At 42.8% G+C, this 12,728-nt stretch overlaps 1 protein-coding gene across 1 annotated transcript in view; it reads right to left on the minus strand.

The window, feature by feature from the left end:
• Positions 1-728: 728 nt before the first annotated feature.
• The window catches only part of LOC137527604 (5'-nucleotidase domain-containing protein 2-like), a 118,247-nt gene continuing 106,247 nt past the window's right edge, over positions 729-12,728 (minus strand). The window contains exons 11-14 of the mRNA XM_068248231.1: positions 10,061-10,147; positions 9,839-9,979; positions 8,084-8,148; positions 729-5,825 (exon numbers count right to left, since the gene is read on the minus strand). Of these exons, the coding sequence (XP_068104332.1) occupies positions 5,564-5,825; positions 8,084-8,148; positions 9,839-9,979; positions 10,061-10,147 (555 nt within the window). The 3' untranslated portion in view covers positions 729-5,563. The remainder of the gene's footprint in view (positions 5,826-8,083; positions 8,149-9,838; positions 9,980-10,060; positions 10,148-12,728) is intronic.

Below are 12,728 nucleotides of genomic sequence, written 5' to 3' on the forward strand. Positions count from 1 at the left end.
CAATACATAGCGTTTTCAAAGCGTTCTACAGCTCATATGAAAACGTCTTTTTTCCTATAAAAATAAGTGAACAAGTCAGCTGTAAACCGCTTTGAAAACGCTGAAGTTGGCGTTTTCTATTGACTATCATTGAAACGCCAACAGCCAACTTCGGCTGTAAACAGCCCTGAAAAAGCTCCAGGGAGCTTTAAAACGCAACACCCAAAAAAGCTGCTTTAGGTGTGAAAGGTAAAATAAAAGTCTATGGACTTTTATTTAACCTTGGAAACCGCCAACTATGGTCTTGGCTGTAAAACACCAAAACTAGCCTCTGGTGTGAAAGGGCCCTTAGTCAGGATTTTATCAGGGCTGATAAGCAGGCTGAGCAGTGGAGAATGAAAGAGCAGGGTAGGTGTTTTACCATAAATATCAGTAGGATCATTAGAGAAAATACATTAGGTTGTTTCAGTTCACTTTAAGATCTCCAATACCAATTCTGTGCATCTGCTTTAAACCTTGACAGCCATTGAAATGCAGAAGTGGAGAACAGCAGTGGCATTTGATGCTGCAGATCCTGGGAAGGGAGACACCCTTTAACCCAGTAACACCAACGCCAGCCAAAAAGACATTTTGTTCTAAGCTCTTGCCAATTAGAATTCTGCACAGAGCAGTTTTGGCTCCAATAAAGACCTTTGTGGTATCAAAGGCACATGATTTTCCAGAAATAAGCTTAGAAGGCACACAGGACATCACATTTTATAGAAAGTTTTTATTTTCCTCTGTACAGCTTGATGAAGGCTTATAAAATGGTCAAACTTCATGACAGAGAAAGCTTTCAATGGATTTTCTTAGTTAGGTCATGATGTATTAAACTTATCAGGAGGCAGTATATATAAACATTTAAAAACAAGGTAATTGATTCAAATTCCACACGGATTTGCCAGACTTAAATGATACAAGAGGTGACAATGATAGACCTGTATGTACAGTGCCAAGCGCACAAAATCTGCTGTGTTTTATTTTGTGTTCATTTCTCTGCCTGAAACAGTTATGGAAAAAAAAAATCAGGTATGCAAATGACAGTTTCTGTCTAAGTAGGATTGGGTTGGACTAAAGCAGGCCTGGACAAAGTTTAAGCGGCCTGGGCTGTCGCCCGCGTAAAAAAAAAAATTCCCTCCTTGCAGAGGTACGAGTAGTTTCCAGCTGCGGGTCTCTGTGGCAACAGGTAATGTCACGCAACGCCCTGTGCCCAGCCCACAGAGACCGAATGCTGGAAGTTGGTAAGATTTGGTTAACACCAACCCAATCCTGTCACTCGGAACTTGGAAGGTATGAGAGGAATCCAGCAGGCCGGATTACTAGCACATGCGAGCTGCACTTTGCCCAGCACTGGAGTAGATCATAACCCTCACTGATCAGGAATAACAGCATTAAAACCTTTTTCTGGTAGAAAATAGTTTCTGTGAGCAGTAAAGATCTTAAAAAGGGATCCATAGATTTTTAGTTCTGCCAGACTTCAATCCATACATCAGAGCAGAGAATGAAAAAAAAAAAAATTTTAGGAGGAGGAGGAGTATGGATACAATTTATCCCAGTTTATTTTCACCTTGTGTTTCTTTTAAGCCATCATGCAACCTTTCATTTCCTCTAGCATCACTGACTACCCCAGTACGGTGCCCTGCACTACAGACAAAGATGTCATGATAGAAACTGTATTAATTCTATGCAGCTTGGTATAAACCAATGAAAATCATGACCTGCTGCATTTATGCAAATGTAAGCATCCTAGAATCTGACCAAAGGCAGTAGCTGATGACTGATCAGTCAGTTGTGGCATGAATTTGCCTAAAATTAATGTAAATTTGTATATTAAAAAAAAGTGCATGGTGTTGACCATCTCCACTATGAAATACAGCCAGATCACTTGAAAGTAAATGCAAAGCTCTGGCTCTGTGGGGCACCTTGTGCTTCCTTTAGCACCAGCTTACGTGAGGCTCAATTCTGTATAAATCTTACACTTACTTGTAACACTTCCATTCCACATAAATTCTGCCATGGGAGTCAGATACTGCCACTATTAACCACCTTGTAAAGTAAGTAGTCAGGCTGTAGTGCCACTTCTTTGGCTATACTATGGTGACAGTTGCCTAACTGTACCATCAATTCTTTACCTACAAGACTCTGCCACTCCCATGTAACAAGTATGCCAATCAGTAGGACAGATGGCAGTCTGAACACCCCATCAGCATACTTGCTCCAAATGAGTGACAAAAGTATATAAATAAAAAAAGGTCAGCATTACAGCTGCTGAACTACTTTTGAGGTTAGCAAAGGCAGACCCCATATAATTTCTCACCATGATAGGTCTTCAGTTTTAAGCAGAAGGTATATGAAGTTGTGCTTTCCTATAGAGGCCTATAGCAGAGTTCCTGTGTAGGCAACAGACTGCGAAACACTGCAAATACAACTGCCAAGGCAGTAATGACAGATTGGAACTAATCCACACAGATGGATCATGAGATGCAGCCAATTCGGACTTGCACGCAGCATGGAATTGGATCAAATTAACTTCTTGTTGGTATTCATTGGTCCAGTTCCAAACTGCACACATTTTGCAAGCAAGCCGGTATTCCGTGCATCTCGCTGACCCAGCGAGCTAAATACAGCCCACAAAACCTCAATCACCTTCTGTCCAAAACTAATGTGGTTCATTAAACTCACCTGCTCTATCCATTCTGGCACAGAAGCCACACGCAATCTCTATACTGCCTCCTTGCCTGACACGGAGGACAAATCCTTACTTACCTTAAAGAAAAATTGTGCGTAAAAACTTAATCTCTAAAATCATTGATAAAACCCATCATGAACAGACCAGTCTCTTGTCCTCCATTCTGGCTATGATTCCTACAGCTGCAGGCCTCGATTAATAGACTGTCCTGGTCATAAACCAGTTACTAAAGCCTGATACACACCTTCAAATAGGATTGGCTAATCACTGACCAATTTTATCACCTCCATGTAGTAGAGTAATTACACCACAAGTGTCAAACTCCAATCCTGGAGGACCATATCCATGCCAAAGTTTAGGATGGACTGAGAAATGGAGAAAGGTTCTAATTGATAGACCACACCTTTCCCATATCAGTCTCATCAATTAATTTGAGCTATGCCAAAAATATCTGAGGGCCTCGAGAACTGGTGTTTGACATCCCGGACCTGCACAAATCTGTTCATGGCATTACCCCCATACTACATGGCGGTGGTAAAATGTCCTATTGGCTAATCAAAATGGACGGTGTGTACCAGGCCTTATATAGAATCAACAGGTTTCTGCTACTCTGTTCCATCTGACTCAATCAGTGAAGAACATTAAGAACTCATGAGCACGGTTACCTTCAAAGACACTTTAATGCAAGTTATGAAAATTTCTGAAGTAATGCTTTGTCAGTGATGAACACAGGTAACGTTTCCCATAGAAAGACACTTTGGGAGAATCTAGTCAACGGTGTCAGTTTTGGAACTTCCTCTTCCATTAACTCCTACATAACCATCATGACATAATGATGTTTGTTAATCATGCAACAATGGCTGAACGGATTTGAATGAAATTTGCCACACACACAGTACATTACCCGGAACAAAGGATACTTTTTATGCCCATAACTAAAAAGTGGGTGGAGACAAATACATATTTCACCGGGAAAATGTAAACTGCAGCCATTCTTACACTGTTAATGGTGGGATTCTCAAAAATTATGTAAAAGTTAACATTATCTACCTTCAACATCCATTAGGGGCACCCATTTTCACTTGACACCTTAGTTTCCATGGAAAGGGGAAATTCTAGTTCTGTTTGCCAAAATGTCACTTTTTAGAACTTTTCATAACTTGAATCAAATTACTAAAAACAAAAAATATCTGAAAACATACAGGGCTTTTAAAAAGGAAATTAGTGAGGCCGCCACCTTGTCGTGATTTTAAAAATACAAATTGCCTTGATATCTTGTTGGCCTTTAGGCTTGGGCTGTGCCTGAGAGACCTGGAACAGCCAATCAGAAAACCTGATCAGCATAGTTGTGGGGCATGAGGCAAGGCCAAATATGGGGCACATCTGTGAGAGCAGCACCATTTTCAAAAGAAACAAAAATGGCAGCACACTAGGTTTCCTTAAGTGTAGGTAGTATATTTACTTGAAGCATGGCTAAAGTCGATTTATAGTAGCAGTCCAGCATGAAGCAACGTCACCATATTAACATGTTAAAGATATTGTCTACAGTGTTGCACAGCTCCCGAGTTAGCATAGTACCCCTTCCCCTGTTGTGTAAGGCAGAAGAGGTGGTCGCAAACATTAGTACACACAACCAATGGGTGTTGCACTGGACCACAGGGAACAGAGCACCAGTAATTAATATAAACATCCCCATAAGGGAGATTAGTCACAGTATGCTGTTGGGGGGGGCCGGGGGTTAAGGTGAGCGCCATTGTTTACTTATGGGGCTGCTCCTGCATTCCACAGCTTGCCAAACTTAGAGAACCCCACTGTAGGGCACGCTGGGAAATACACACCGGGAGCTTGTAGTCTGTACAAAAATAGACTAGTACAGTAAATGGAGTACTACAGCTCTTAGCATATGGGGGGGAAGCTACATGAGCACCCCTCCTGGGGCTTCCCCTCACCCTCCGCCCCACAACAGGATACTGTACTTACAGTGTTTGCTTCCTTAGGATCATTCTGTGCTGAACCTTTACTGCACTAGGCAAATTTTGTGGTTCACCTTTTCAAAAATGACATTTTGTTATAAGAAAATCACTAAACGTTCTGGTGTTGCTGCAGAATGCTGGGATGCTTGGTTTGCTCAATTTTAGTCTTGCTTTAAGTTGCACAATACAGACTGGTTAAAATGTGACAGATCTTCCTTAAAAAGAGTCATATGTAACTCAATCAGCAGCAAAAGTTTAGAAATTACAAACTGGTAACAATGCAAGCTTAATGGCTAGCAGACCTCTGGGAATTATCCAAAAGCGTAGATAAAACTGCAATCATCACTGCAGATATGTTCACGTAACTGAAGTATGTAACAGCTCATCGTTCTTATCCTCAGTATTCTACAGATGACGTTGGCTTAGTCACAGTCAACATGTGAGAGGCCTACAGTCGTGTAAAAAGGTAAAAGCAGATGCTTGCTAGCAGGTGTCGGAATCTGAAGTACTTCACACATTCCTAATGAGATGTGCAAATCCAGGACTGACAGAGTAGCAACTATTAATCCGGACTGTCTTCAGCCCATGGTGAGGACAGCAAGCACACTGCAACTGTATGACTTCCAGTTTGAAATAAAAAGTTGTAGCTTTCAATCTATCCAATACAAAAGCCTCAACTGACAAGAGGAAGAGACCTTCAATATGTCTTTAGTAAACCCTGTTACCCATCTTATGTATAGAAGTAAAGATCATTCCACTCTACGCCAAGAATCATGCGCTCTCCAATGTGCAAAAAAAGTCTTATATCGGAGTTTTAAAAAATAAAAAAGTCTTAAGTCTATATTCTCAAGTCCAGACAGGTAGACAGGACGGCCCAGCTGGTTTAGCGGATGTGGGCCATATCTTCCAAGAAGGGCGTTTTCATGCATCCTGTGCAGAGCTGGTCCATCCACAGAGGGGCCTCATGCTGCAGCGGCGTGCGGCGGGGGAAGAAGTTGTAGTCTAAGTCGTAGTTCAGCAGGCAGCTGACGGAGGCCATGTAGAGATCAGAAAAGCGGCAGAGACGGCGGGAGAAGTAGGTGGGGTTGTGGCAGGTGCGGAAGATACTACCAAACTGGGGGTTGAAGAGATTCTTTGTCACAGCCCTGTAACAGAAGTCCAATAAAGCCAGTTACTTTTGTGTTTTTACTAGTAGATCAGACAGTAGAAATTCATTTTTGTGTAGTGGATAGACTAGACAATAAACTACAGGTCCCTCCCAACATGAACTAGATCAGTCCTAAGGGCTGGTTTACACTGAACACTTAAGTTTTAAACTGATCAGTTCTGCAGCAGTGCAATGTGGAAAAGCTTTTAGTAAAAACTTAGATGTGAACTGACCCATAGGGGAACATGGACATTACCTTTTAATCTGAGCTGCACAAACAGTTGTCTGTTCAGTAATAAAGAGCGCGCATTATTCAGTATGAAAAGAGCCTGCAGCCTCAGCTGTGTCCCCACTTGAGCTGAGAATGGACTTTTTTGTTCGTTCTCCGCTCATTCTAAAACTTGACAGAACGGCTCCTATGTTATATATAAGAGCCGTTCACACTTGTCAGCCTGCAGAAGTCAGTAGTAGTGTCCCAACTATTCATGACTTTATACATAAATACACTTCTAAAAGCCCTCTTGCCATTCCTCCAAATAACCTAACCCAACACCTTCTCCAGTCCCTTCAATGAACTAGTGTTGTCCTCATCACCTCTTCGTATGTATAGCTCCAAGGGTTCTCAAGAGATGCTCCTATTTGCCTGGTTCTCTGGAGCCAAGCCTGATGGGGTGAGGAGCACAAGTTCAAAAAGGTCTTCAGGCTAAGTTCACAGTGGGACGTTAAAGTCGCACGTTAAAATAGCATTTAACGCAGAATAACTCACTGCAATGAAAAATCAATGCCCCATTCACAGTGCACACGTTACGTTAGTAACTAACGCTGCACGTTAAGTAAAAGTACTGCATGCAGTGCGTTATACACGTTATAAGCTGCGTTAGACTGTTTGCACATGCTCAGTAATGACTTGGATGCATACTTTTCATTGCCTGTATTTTTTACTGTATCTGCTGTATGCGACGGTAACGCTGCGTTGCCACTTTTTGGGCGCGTTGCGTTGTAAGCTTGCGGTGCGACTTTAACGTGGCATCAAAACGCAACGTCCCACTGTTAATCTAGCCTCAACCTACCATTTCAAAACCGCTTACCTCTCTTACTCTCCATGAGCTCCTGCCTTCTTTATTAGGAATGGTCTATGAGATGCAATTCTGAACTGATGTGGAATGATACAATTTTTATGCAACTATAAAGGTTATGTAAATATATGCAGCTTGAAAATGCAACAAATTAAGCCAAGGTGGGATTCCGCTGGTCCATTTTCAAGCTGCCTAATATAATTCAGCATCAACTCAGATTTACTTACATTGCACTGGCCATTCCTATCCTTTACCTGTTGTATCTAGTGGTCCTAATGCAGGTTGTAAGTTTACTCCCTCCTTTCTGTATATCTATTTGACTCAGACCTGTAATGGTACATTACGTGTAAATATCACTGCAGATAAGCTAGCCACTTTACACCCAAATTGGTGTAAAGAGTGTGTGCGAAGCGATATATGATGTGTGGGACCTTATATGTAGAACATGCATTGGAAGTCCAGGAAAAACATGGCTACCTCTCCTTGCTCCAGCTTACACCCTCACATCTGTCCAGTGACTTCTGAACTGACCACAAGAGCGCCAGGCTCACTGCAGCCACATGACAGTGAGCATGGAGCTCTAGTGGCCAGTTTAGAAGCTGTCGAGACCGTTGGGTGCAAGCTGGAACAAGGACAGGAAGCTATGCTTTCTCTCCAACATGCAGCAGGAACCACGCTTCCAAGGTGATCTGCATGGGGGGCTAGGACAGAAAATTGGGAGGGGCACAATTCTCATCAATGGGTCACGGCATCTGGCTGATTTTTAAGCCACAATTGAGAAGGAGGGCTTATTCCCATATAAGGATATCTACAGTGATCTATGGTAATTATAGGAAGAATCTACTGGCTACTGATGCAGGCCATGAGTTTGCATTGCACAGGTGAAGGTGCCCATAGACAATTTGATATCCAACTTCAGTCTACAGTAGCTATAGGTTTTCCAAGGATCCTGTTGGAATAGAGCCTGGTGTTAGACACTCAATGTTCGACTGATTGCGTCAGTCTGCACAAAGCAGGAAACCATGTATTGCTCCCTTGCACACATCAGCTTGGCTGGTCCTACAACATTTCCATTATAGAGTGTGTTACCCAATCCTACTCTATAGGTTAGGATTTTTCCCCTGAGGCCCACAGGAAGTGGCCGCCCTACAGACTTCAGAGGTGTACTATGGGTGATTACCTGAGCTCTTGTCTTTCCTTCATCCAGTCTTGTAGAATTTGCTGAGACTCTGGGTCACGGAGGCTCTGCAAGAAAGCATAAAATCCATCTGAGTCTGAAATGAACAATAACGAGCTGAAGAATGTAAGAAGTCTAACTATAAACTGTTACATCAGCTTGCCAATCCTCACAGGAGATATGATCCATCAAGCATTTATCACTTTCACAGTTAAACACAACCGCTGAGTGACTAACACAGATGACAAGAAATATTTGTAGCCTGGAGAAACATTACGACGGGTTTCATTGCAACAACTCCTTGCAAACCACAGAACACAAAAGGGAAAAAAACCCACGACAGGCTGAGCACAGCAGAGGTCAGCTCCTAAAATTATGTAACGTAACCCTAAAAAGCACAAAAGTCAAGCCATGTGTGCCCAACCATTCTATCACAATACAAAGCTCTTACAGGATCTACTACTTCAGATTTAAAAGTTGACCCATTCAGGCTTGGGCAGTGAATAAATTAGGCACCTAAGGGCTGGTTTACACTTAGCAGGTGTGAGTCTTGCAGAAGACATGGTCCGAATACATGGTCACCCCCAGCAGATCAGTAGCACCAGCCTATTCCTCATAATCACTGTCCAGAGCATCCTAATGAGAAGGACAAGGGGGGGGGGGGGGGTTTCACTGGAAGAACACGCCACTTGATCGTACACTGTACAGATTGGTCATCCTCTAAGGCTGACAGATTTCCTGTAGTTCTGGAGGTTTTAAAGAGACACTGAAGCGAAAAAAAATTATGATATTATGATTTGTATGTGTAGCACAGCTAAGAAATAAAACATTAAGATCAGATACAGTAGTGTAATTGTTTCCAGTACAGGAAGAGTTAAGAAACTCCAGTTGTTATCTCTATGCAAAAAAGCCATTAATCTCTACGACTTTCAAAGTCGTGGAGAGGGCTGTCTTCTGACTTTTATTATCTCAACTGTAAGTGAACAGTTTTCTTTTTATCTGCCAGAGGAGAGGTCATTAGTTCACAGACGGCTCTGAAAGAATCATTTTGAATGCTGAGTGTTGTGTAATCTGCACATATTAGAGAATGATGCAATGTTAGAAAACGTACTATATACCTGAAAATAAAAATATGAGAATATTTTCTTTGCTGTTAATCTTCTAGTAATTATTCATAGTACACAACCAATTCATTATATCATATTTTTTTTCGCTTCAGTGTCTCTAACTGGTTCATTTTCTAAACCAGAACATTGGAGCATTCAGTTAATGTGGTGGAGATGCAGATTCTCCCTTCCCCTATTACAGGTTAATACATCTCCCTGCATCAGGTTTTAATTTCTTATCCAACTTTTAAAACATTCTTGCAAAGAACTGGGTCTGATCCAGGATGGGATCAACTACTGCTGGGACTACAATGGAAAGGACGGACACTGAACTACCTAGTACCCTATGTAACCCTACCATGTAATCTCATCTCTAACTACAGTGGTCACCAGGCAGTATTTGCCAGAAGAGTTACCACTAAGACTAGGTCCTACAGAGAGAGAGTCTGCCAGCCGTCAACAGCACTACAAAGTTGCAGACGCAGGGAAATTGGGCTCAAGGCAAGCTATTAGCTTTGGTTTTCCCTGTAGACGTTTTGGTAATCTGAGGAGGGAGAAGGTCAGAGTAGGTGGCAGTCGGGCCCCTCGACACCCACTGCCCCTCCCCCATGCATTTGCCTAGGCTGCCTCAGGGGTGAACACACACACACACCTGCATTCGCTCCAACAGGCCAGTTAGAGCCTGCATCCAAGTCAGGGATTGAGAATATTGCTCTGTGTTGACAATCTCTGTCTCAGTCTCCAGCTCAGGGACAATTGCTCCAGTCCTCCAGCCATGGCGCAGCATGAGATCCTAGGGAAGAAGTACAGCAGGGTTAGCTAGAGTCACACAGGCAGAACCATACTACAGTGTAATGAAGCAGGAGGAACTTACTGCAAGGTCACTATACAGGTGGTCCCCAAAATACAACACTTTAGAGCCCCTCCAACCTGTCAGTCGGAGGAAGTCAACAAGGTTTCCCTGGAGATAAAACACCACAGAATTTGTTAGTACAGCTTACTTCCCCAACATCAACTTACGTACAGAGATGTACAAGGGCTGGTCGCCTTACTTTCCTACATAGCAAGTCAAGATTTTCACAGAAACTTTTACTCCACAACTGCTACTCCGTTTGGCGTGAAAAGCCACACAATATGGCTAATAAGTAACACGGTGGCACAACAAAGCTTTGCAACGTTTTTTAATTACAAAGCTAAAGCATTGTAATAACCATTTTTTAAATAGAATCTAAAGTATGTCCAAAATCATTGCTCATCATACACCATCAGTTCCTTAAATTCACCTTTAAATAAATACTTTTCCACCTTTACAAGAACAGAAACGGTTTTACGCAAATATGACTGAGGGCCTGGTTTAGCTATAAATAAATTCTAGACAGACCATAACAGGACCATCTCATTATGTCCAGACAAAAAAAAAAATGAAGCAGAAATGAGGAATATGCCCAGAGCATCCAATCAGAATCTTTTCCCCCCTTCACGCACAAAAATGGGATTGGTTGCCGTAAGCAATGGCTCACTTTTTCCTTGCACGGTCTCTCAGTGCACTAGATCTGCAGAACAGTGGTACTGTGAGAGTCAGGCAGATCTCCAGAAAGAGCTGCTTTATACCAGGGTTATCTGATCATGCAAGTCTTTTCTGCATATAGAAACCGGTTGAACTCGCCAAAACGATTCCTGCAGTAGGTTTCAAAAATACTATTAAAATTGCATATGAGGTGTATAGAGCCACTGAAAAGCAGTGGATGAGCTTTCATTGGTGAAAAGAAATGAAAACACTCAGCGTGCGCATGAAGCTGTATAACGCTTTTTGCACATAACACGGAGGCCCAGTGCACACCAAAACCGATAGATCCGCAAAACAGTAGAGGTTTTTGAAGCAGATTTTCAGAGCGATTCTAAGCATGTTTAGAGAGGTTTTCTAAACATGCCTAGCGTTTTCTGGAGCATTTTGTGTGTAGCAGATTTCATATATTGTTACAATAAAGTGGTTACTGAACAGCTACTGTAACAAAAATGCCTGGAAAACCGCTCTAATGTAGCGTTTTTCCGAGTGGTTTGCGCCTTTCCTCTTCTTTACACTGAGGCAGAAACACTTCTGCAAACCGCAAAAGTGCAGCAGGAGGCACGTTTGCAGTTTGCCAAAAACAAACCGCTGGTGTGCACCATCCCATAGAGGTGTTGGGGAATTAAAAAAACAAAAACACCAGGGAAATGTAAAAAAAAAAAAAAGTATTAAAAATAAACAAACCTGGGGCGATCTGACCCCACCAACAGAGAGCTTTGATGGTGGTGAGAAAGGGCGGGGCTGCGGGGGGGGGGGGGGGGGTGAATAGGGGAAGATCGCTTGTGTGCTGATTTGGATGGCCCTGCAGCGAGGCCTTGAAGTAACCGTCCTGAAGAGGTTTTAAGTGTTTTATTTCTTGCTTCTGAGCTGAAAGGCAGGTGAAAAACATTTAGGAGAAAAAGGACTTGCATGTCTTTTTTTTAAGAATTTGCCCCACAGTCTATCACCCAGGTGACCATTCCAAAGCCATCTATGAATAACTCATAAGCATGCACTGTAACAAAAACGATATTGAAGTGGGAACAGCCATGCTGAAATGTGTAAAAATTGCATCTATGCATGCGGTTTTATATTCACTTTAATTTTTTTTTCCGGGGGGGGGGGGGGGGGGGGGGGGGGGCGCTGAGTCAGCTATTTCAGTTAGTGGATACACGGCCCATTATTCAGAGATGAGTAACTGGACTGCCCGACACACAGTGTTTGTGCAGAACGGGACATACGTGTTCGCCGACATGCACCTAGCTTTAGCAGTAACCCTTTGTTTACAGAGTTTATTATGCAGCCTGACTGGATGCGCTGCAAGTCGCAGCAAAGCTGTGAGTCAGCACAGTGCTCGGGGTCATCTGACAGCAACACGCAGGCTTACTGAGGCTTAATGTTTTGTTCATCCATCCTCTGCTTTTCCATACAGGCTACACGATTCCTACAGAGTAACTGCAGCCACCAACTCCACTGACAGTTCTTAGGACTCCTTCACATAAAAAGGCCAATAGGACAGCAAGTACACAACTGCTGTTCAGCTGCTCCTATTTGCAGGGGGTTGGGGCGACACCTGGCTACCAATGTGGGGGTCCTGGCTATTACCATTGGGAGGGGGTACATCTGGCTTGTCCTGGTTGTTACCTAAAATTTGTATGTAAGGGGCAGAGGCACAAACTTTGCTTATAATTTTGCTATTGGCCCCAAGATGTTTAGCTCACAGGTCCAGCACTTGTGGGGATCCCTCACATGTACATCTCATCAGGCAGCAGCCATCTCTGGAAGTGAAATGCAGTGTTTATTTATTGGGTAGTAGCTGCACTGTAACCACAAGTGTGTCAGCGATTGAAGCAAACACTCCTATTTGGTTGCATCATTTTGCAAAGAGAAAGCACTTTATCCCAGCAATTGGGTGGCTAAATGGTGCCTTTGTCACGCCGTTTAGGCCTTTGTGGGAGCCCTTATAATACATAAACCATTGTTACAGAAATCAGTC

This window comes from Hyperolius riggenbachi, chromosome 8 (assembly GCF_040937935.1).
Source record: "Hyperolius riggenbachi isolate aHypRig1 chromosome 8, aHypRig1.pri, whole genome shotgun sequence".
In the NCBI taxonomy this organism is placed as follows: Eukaryota; Metazoa; Chordata; class Amphibia; order Anura; family Hyperoliidae; genus Hyperolius; species Hyperolius riggenbachi.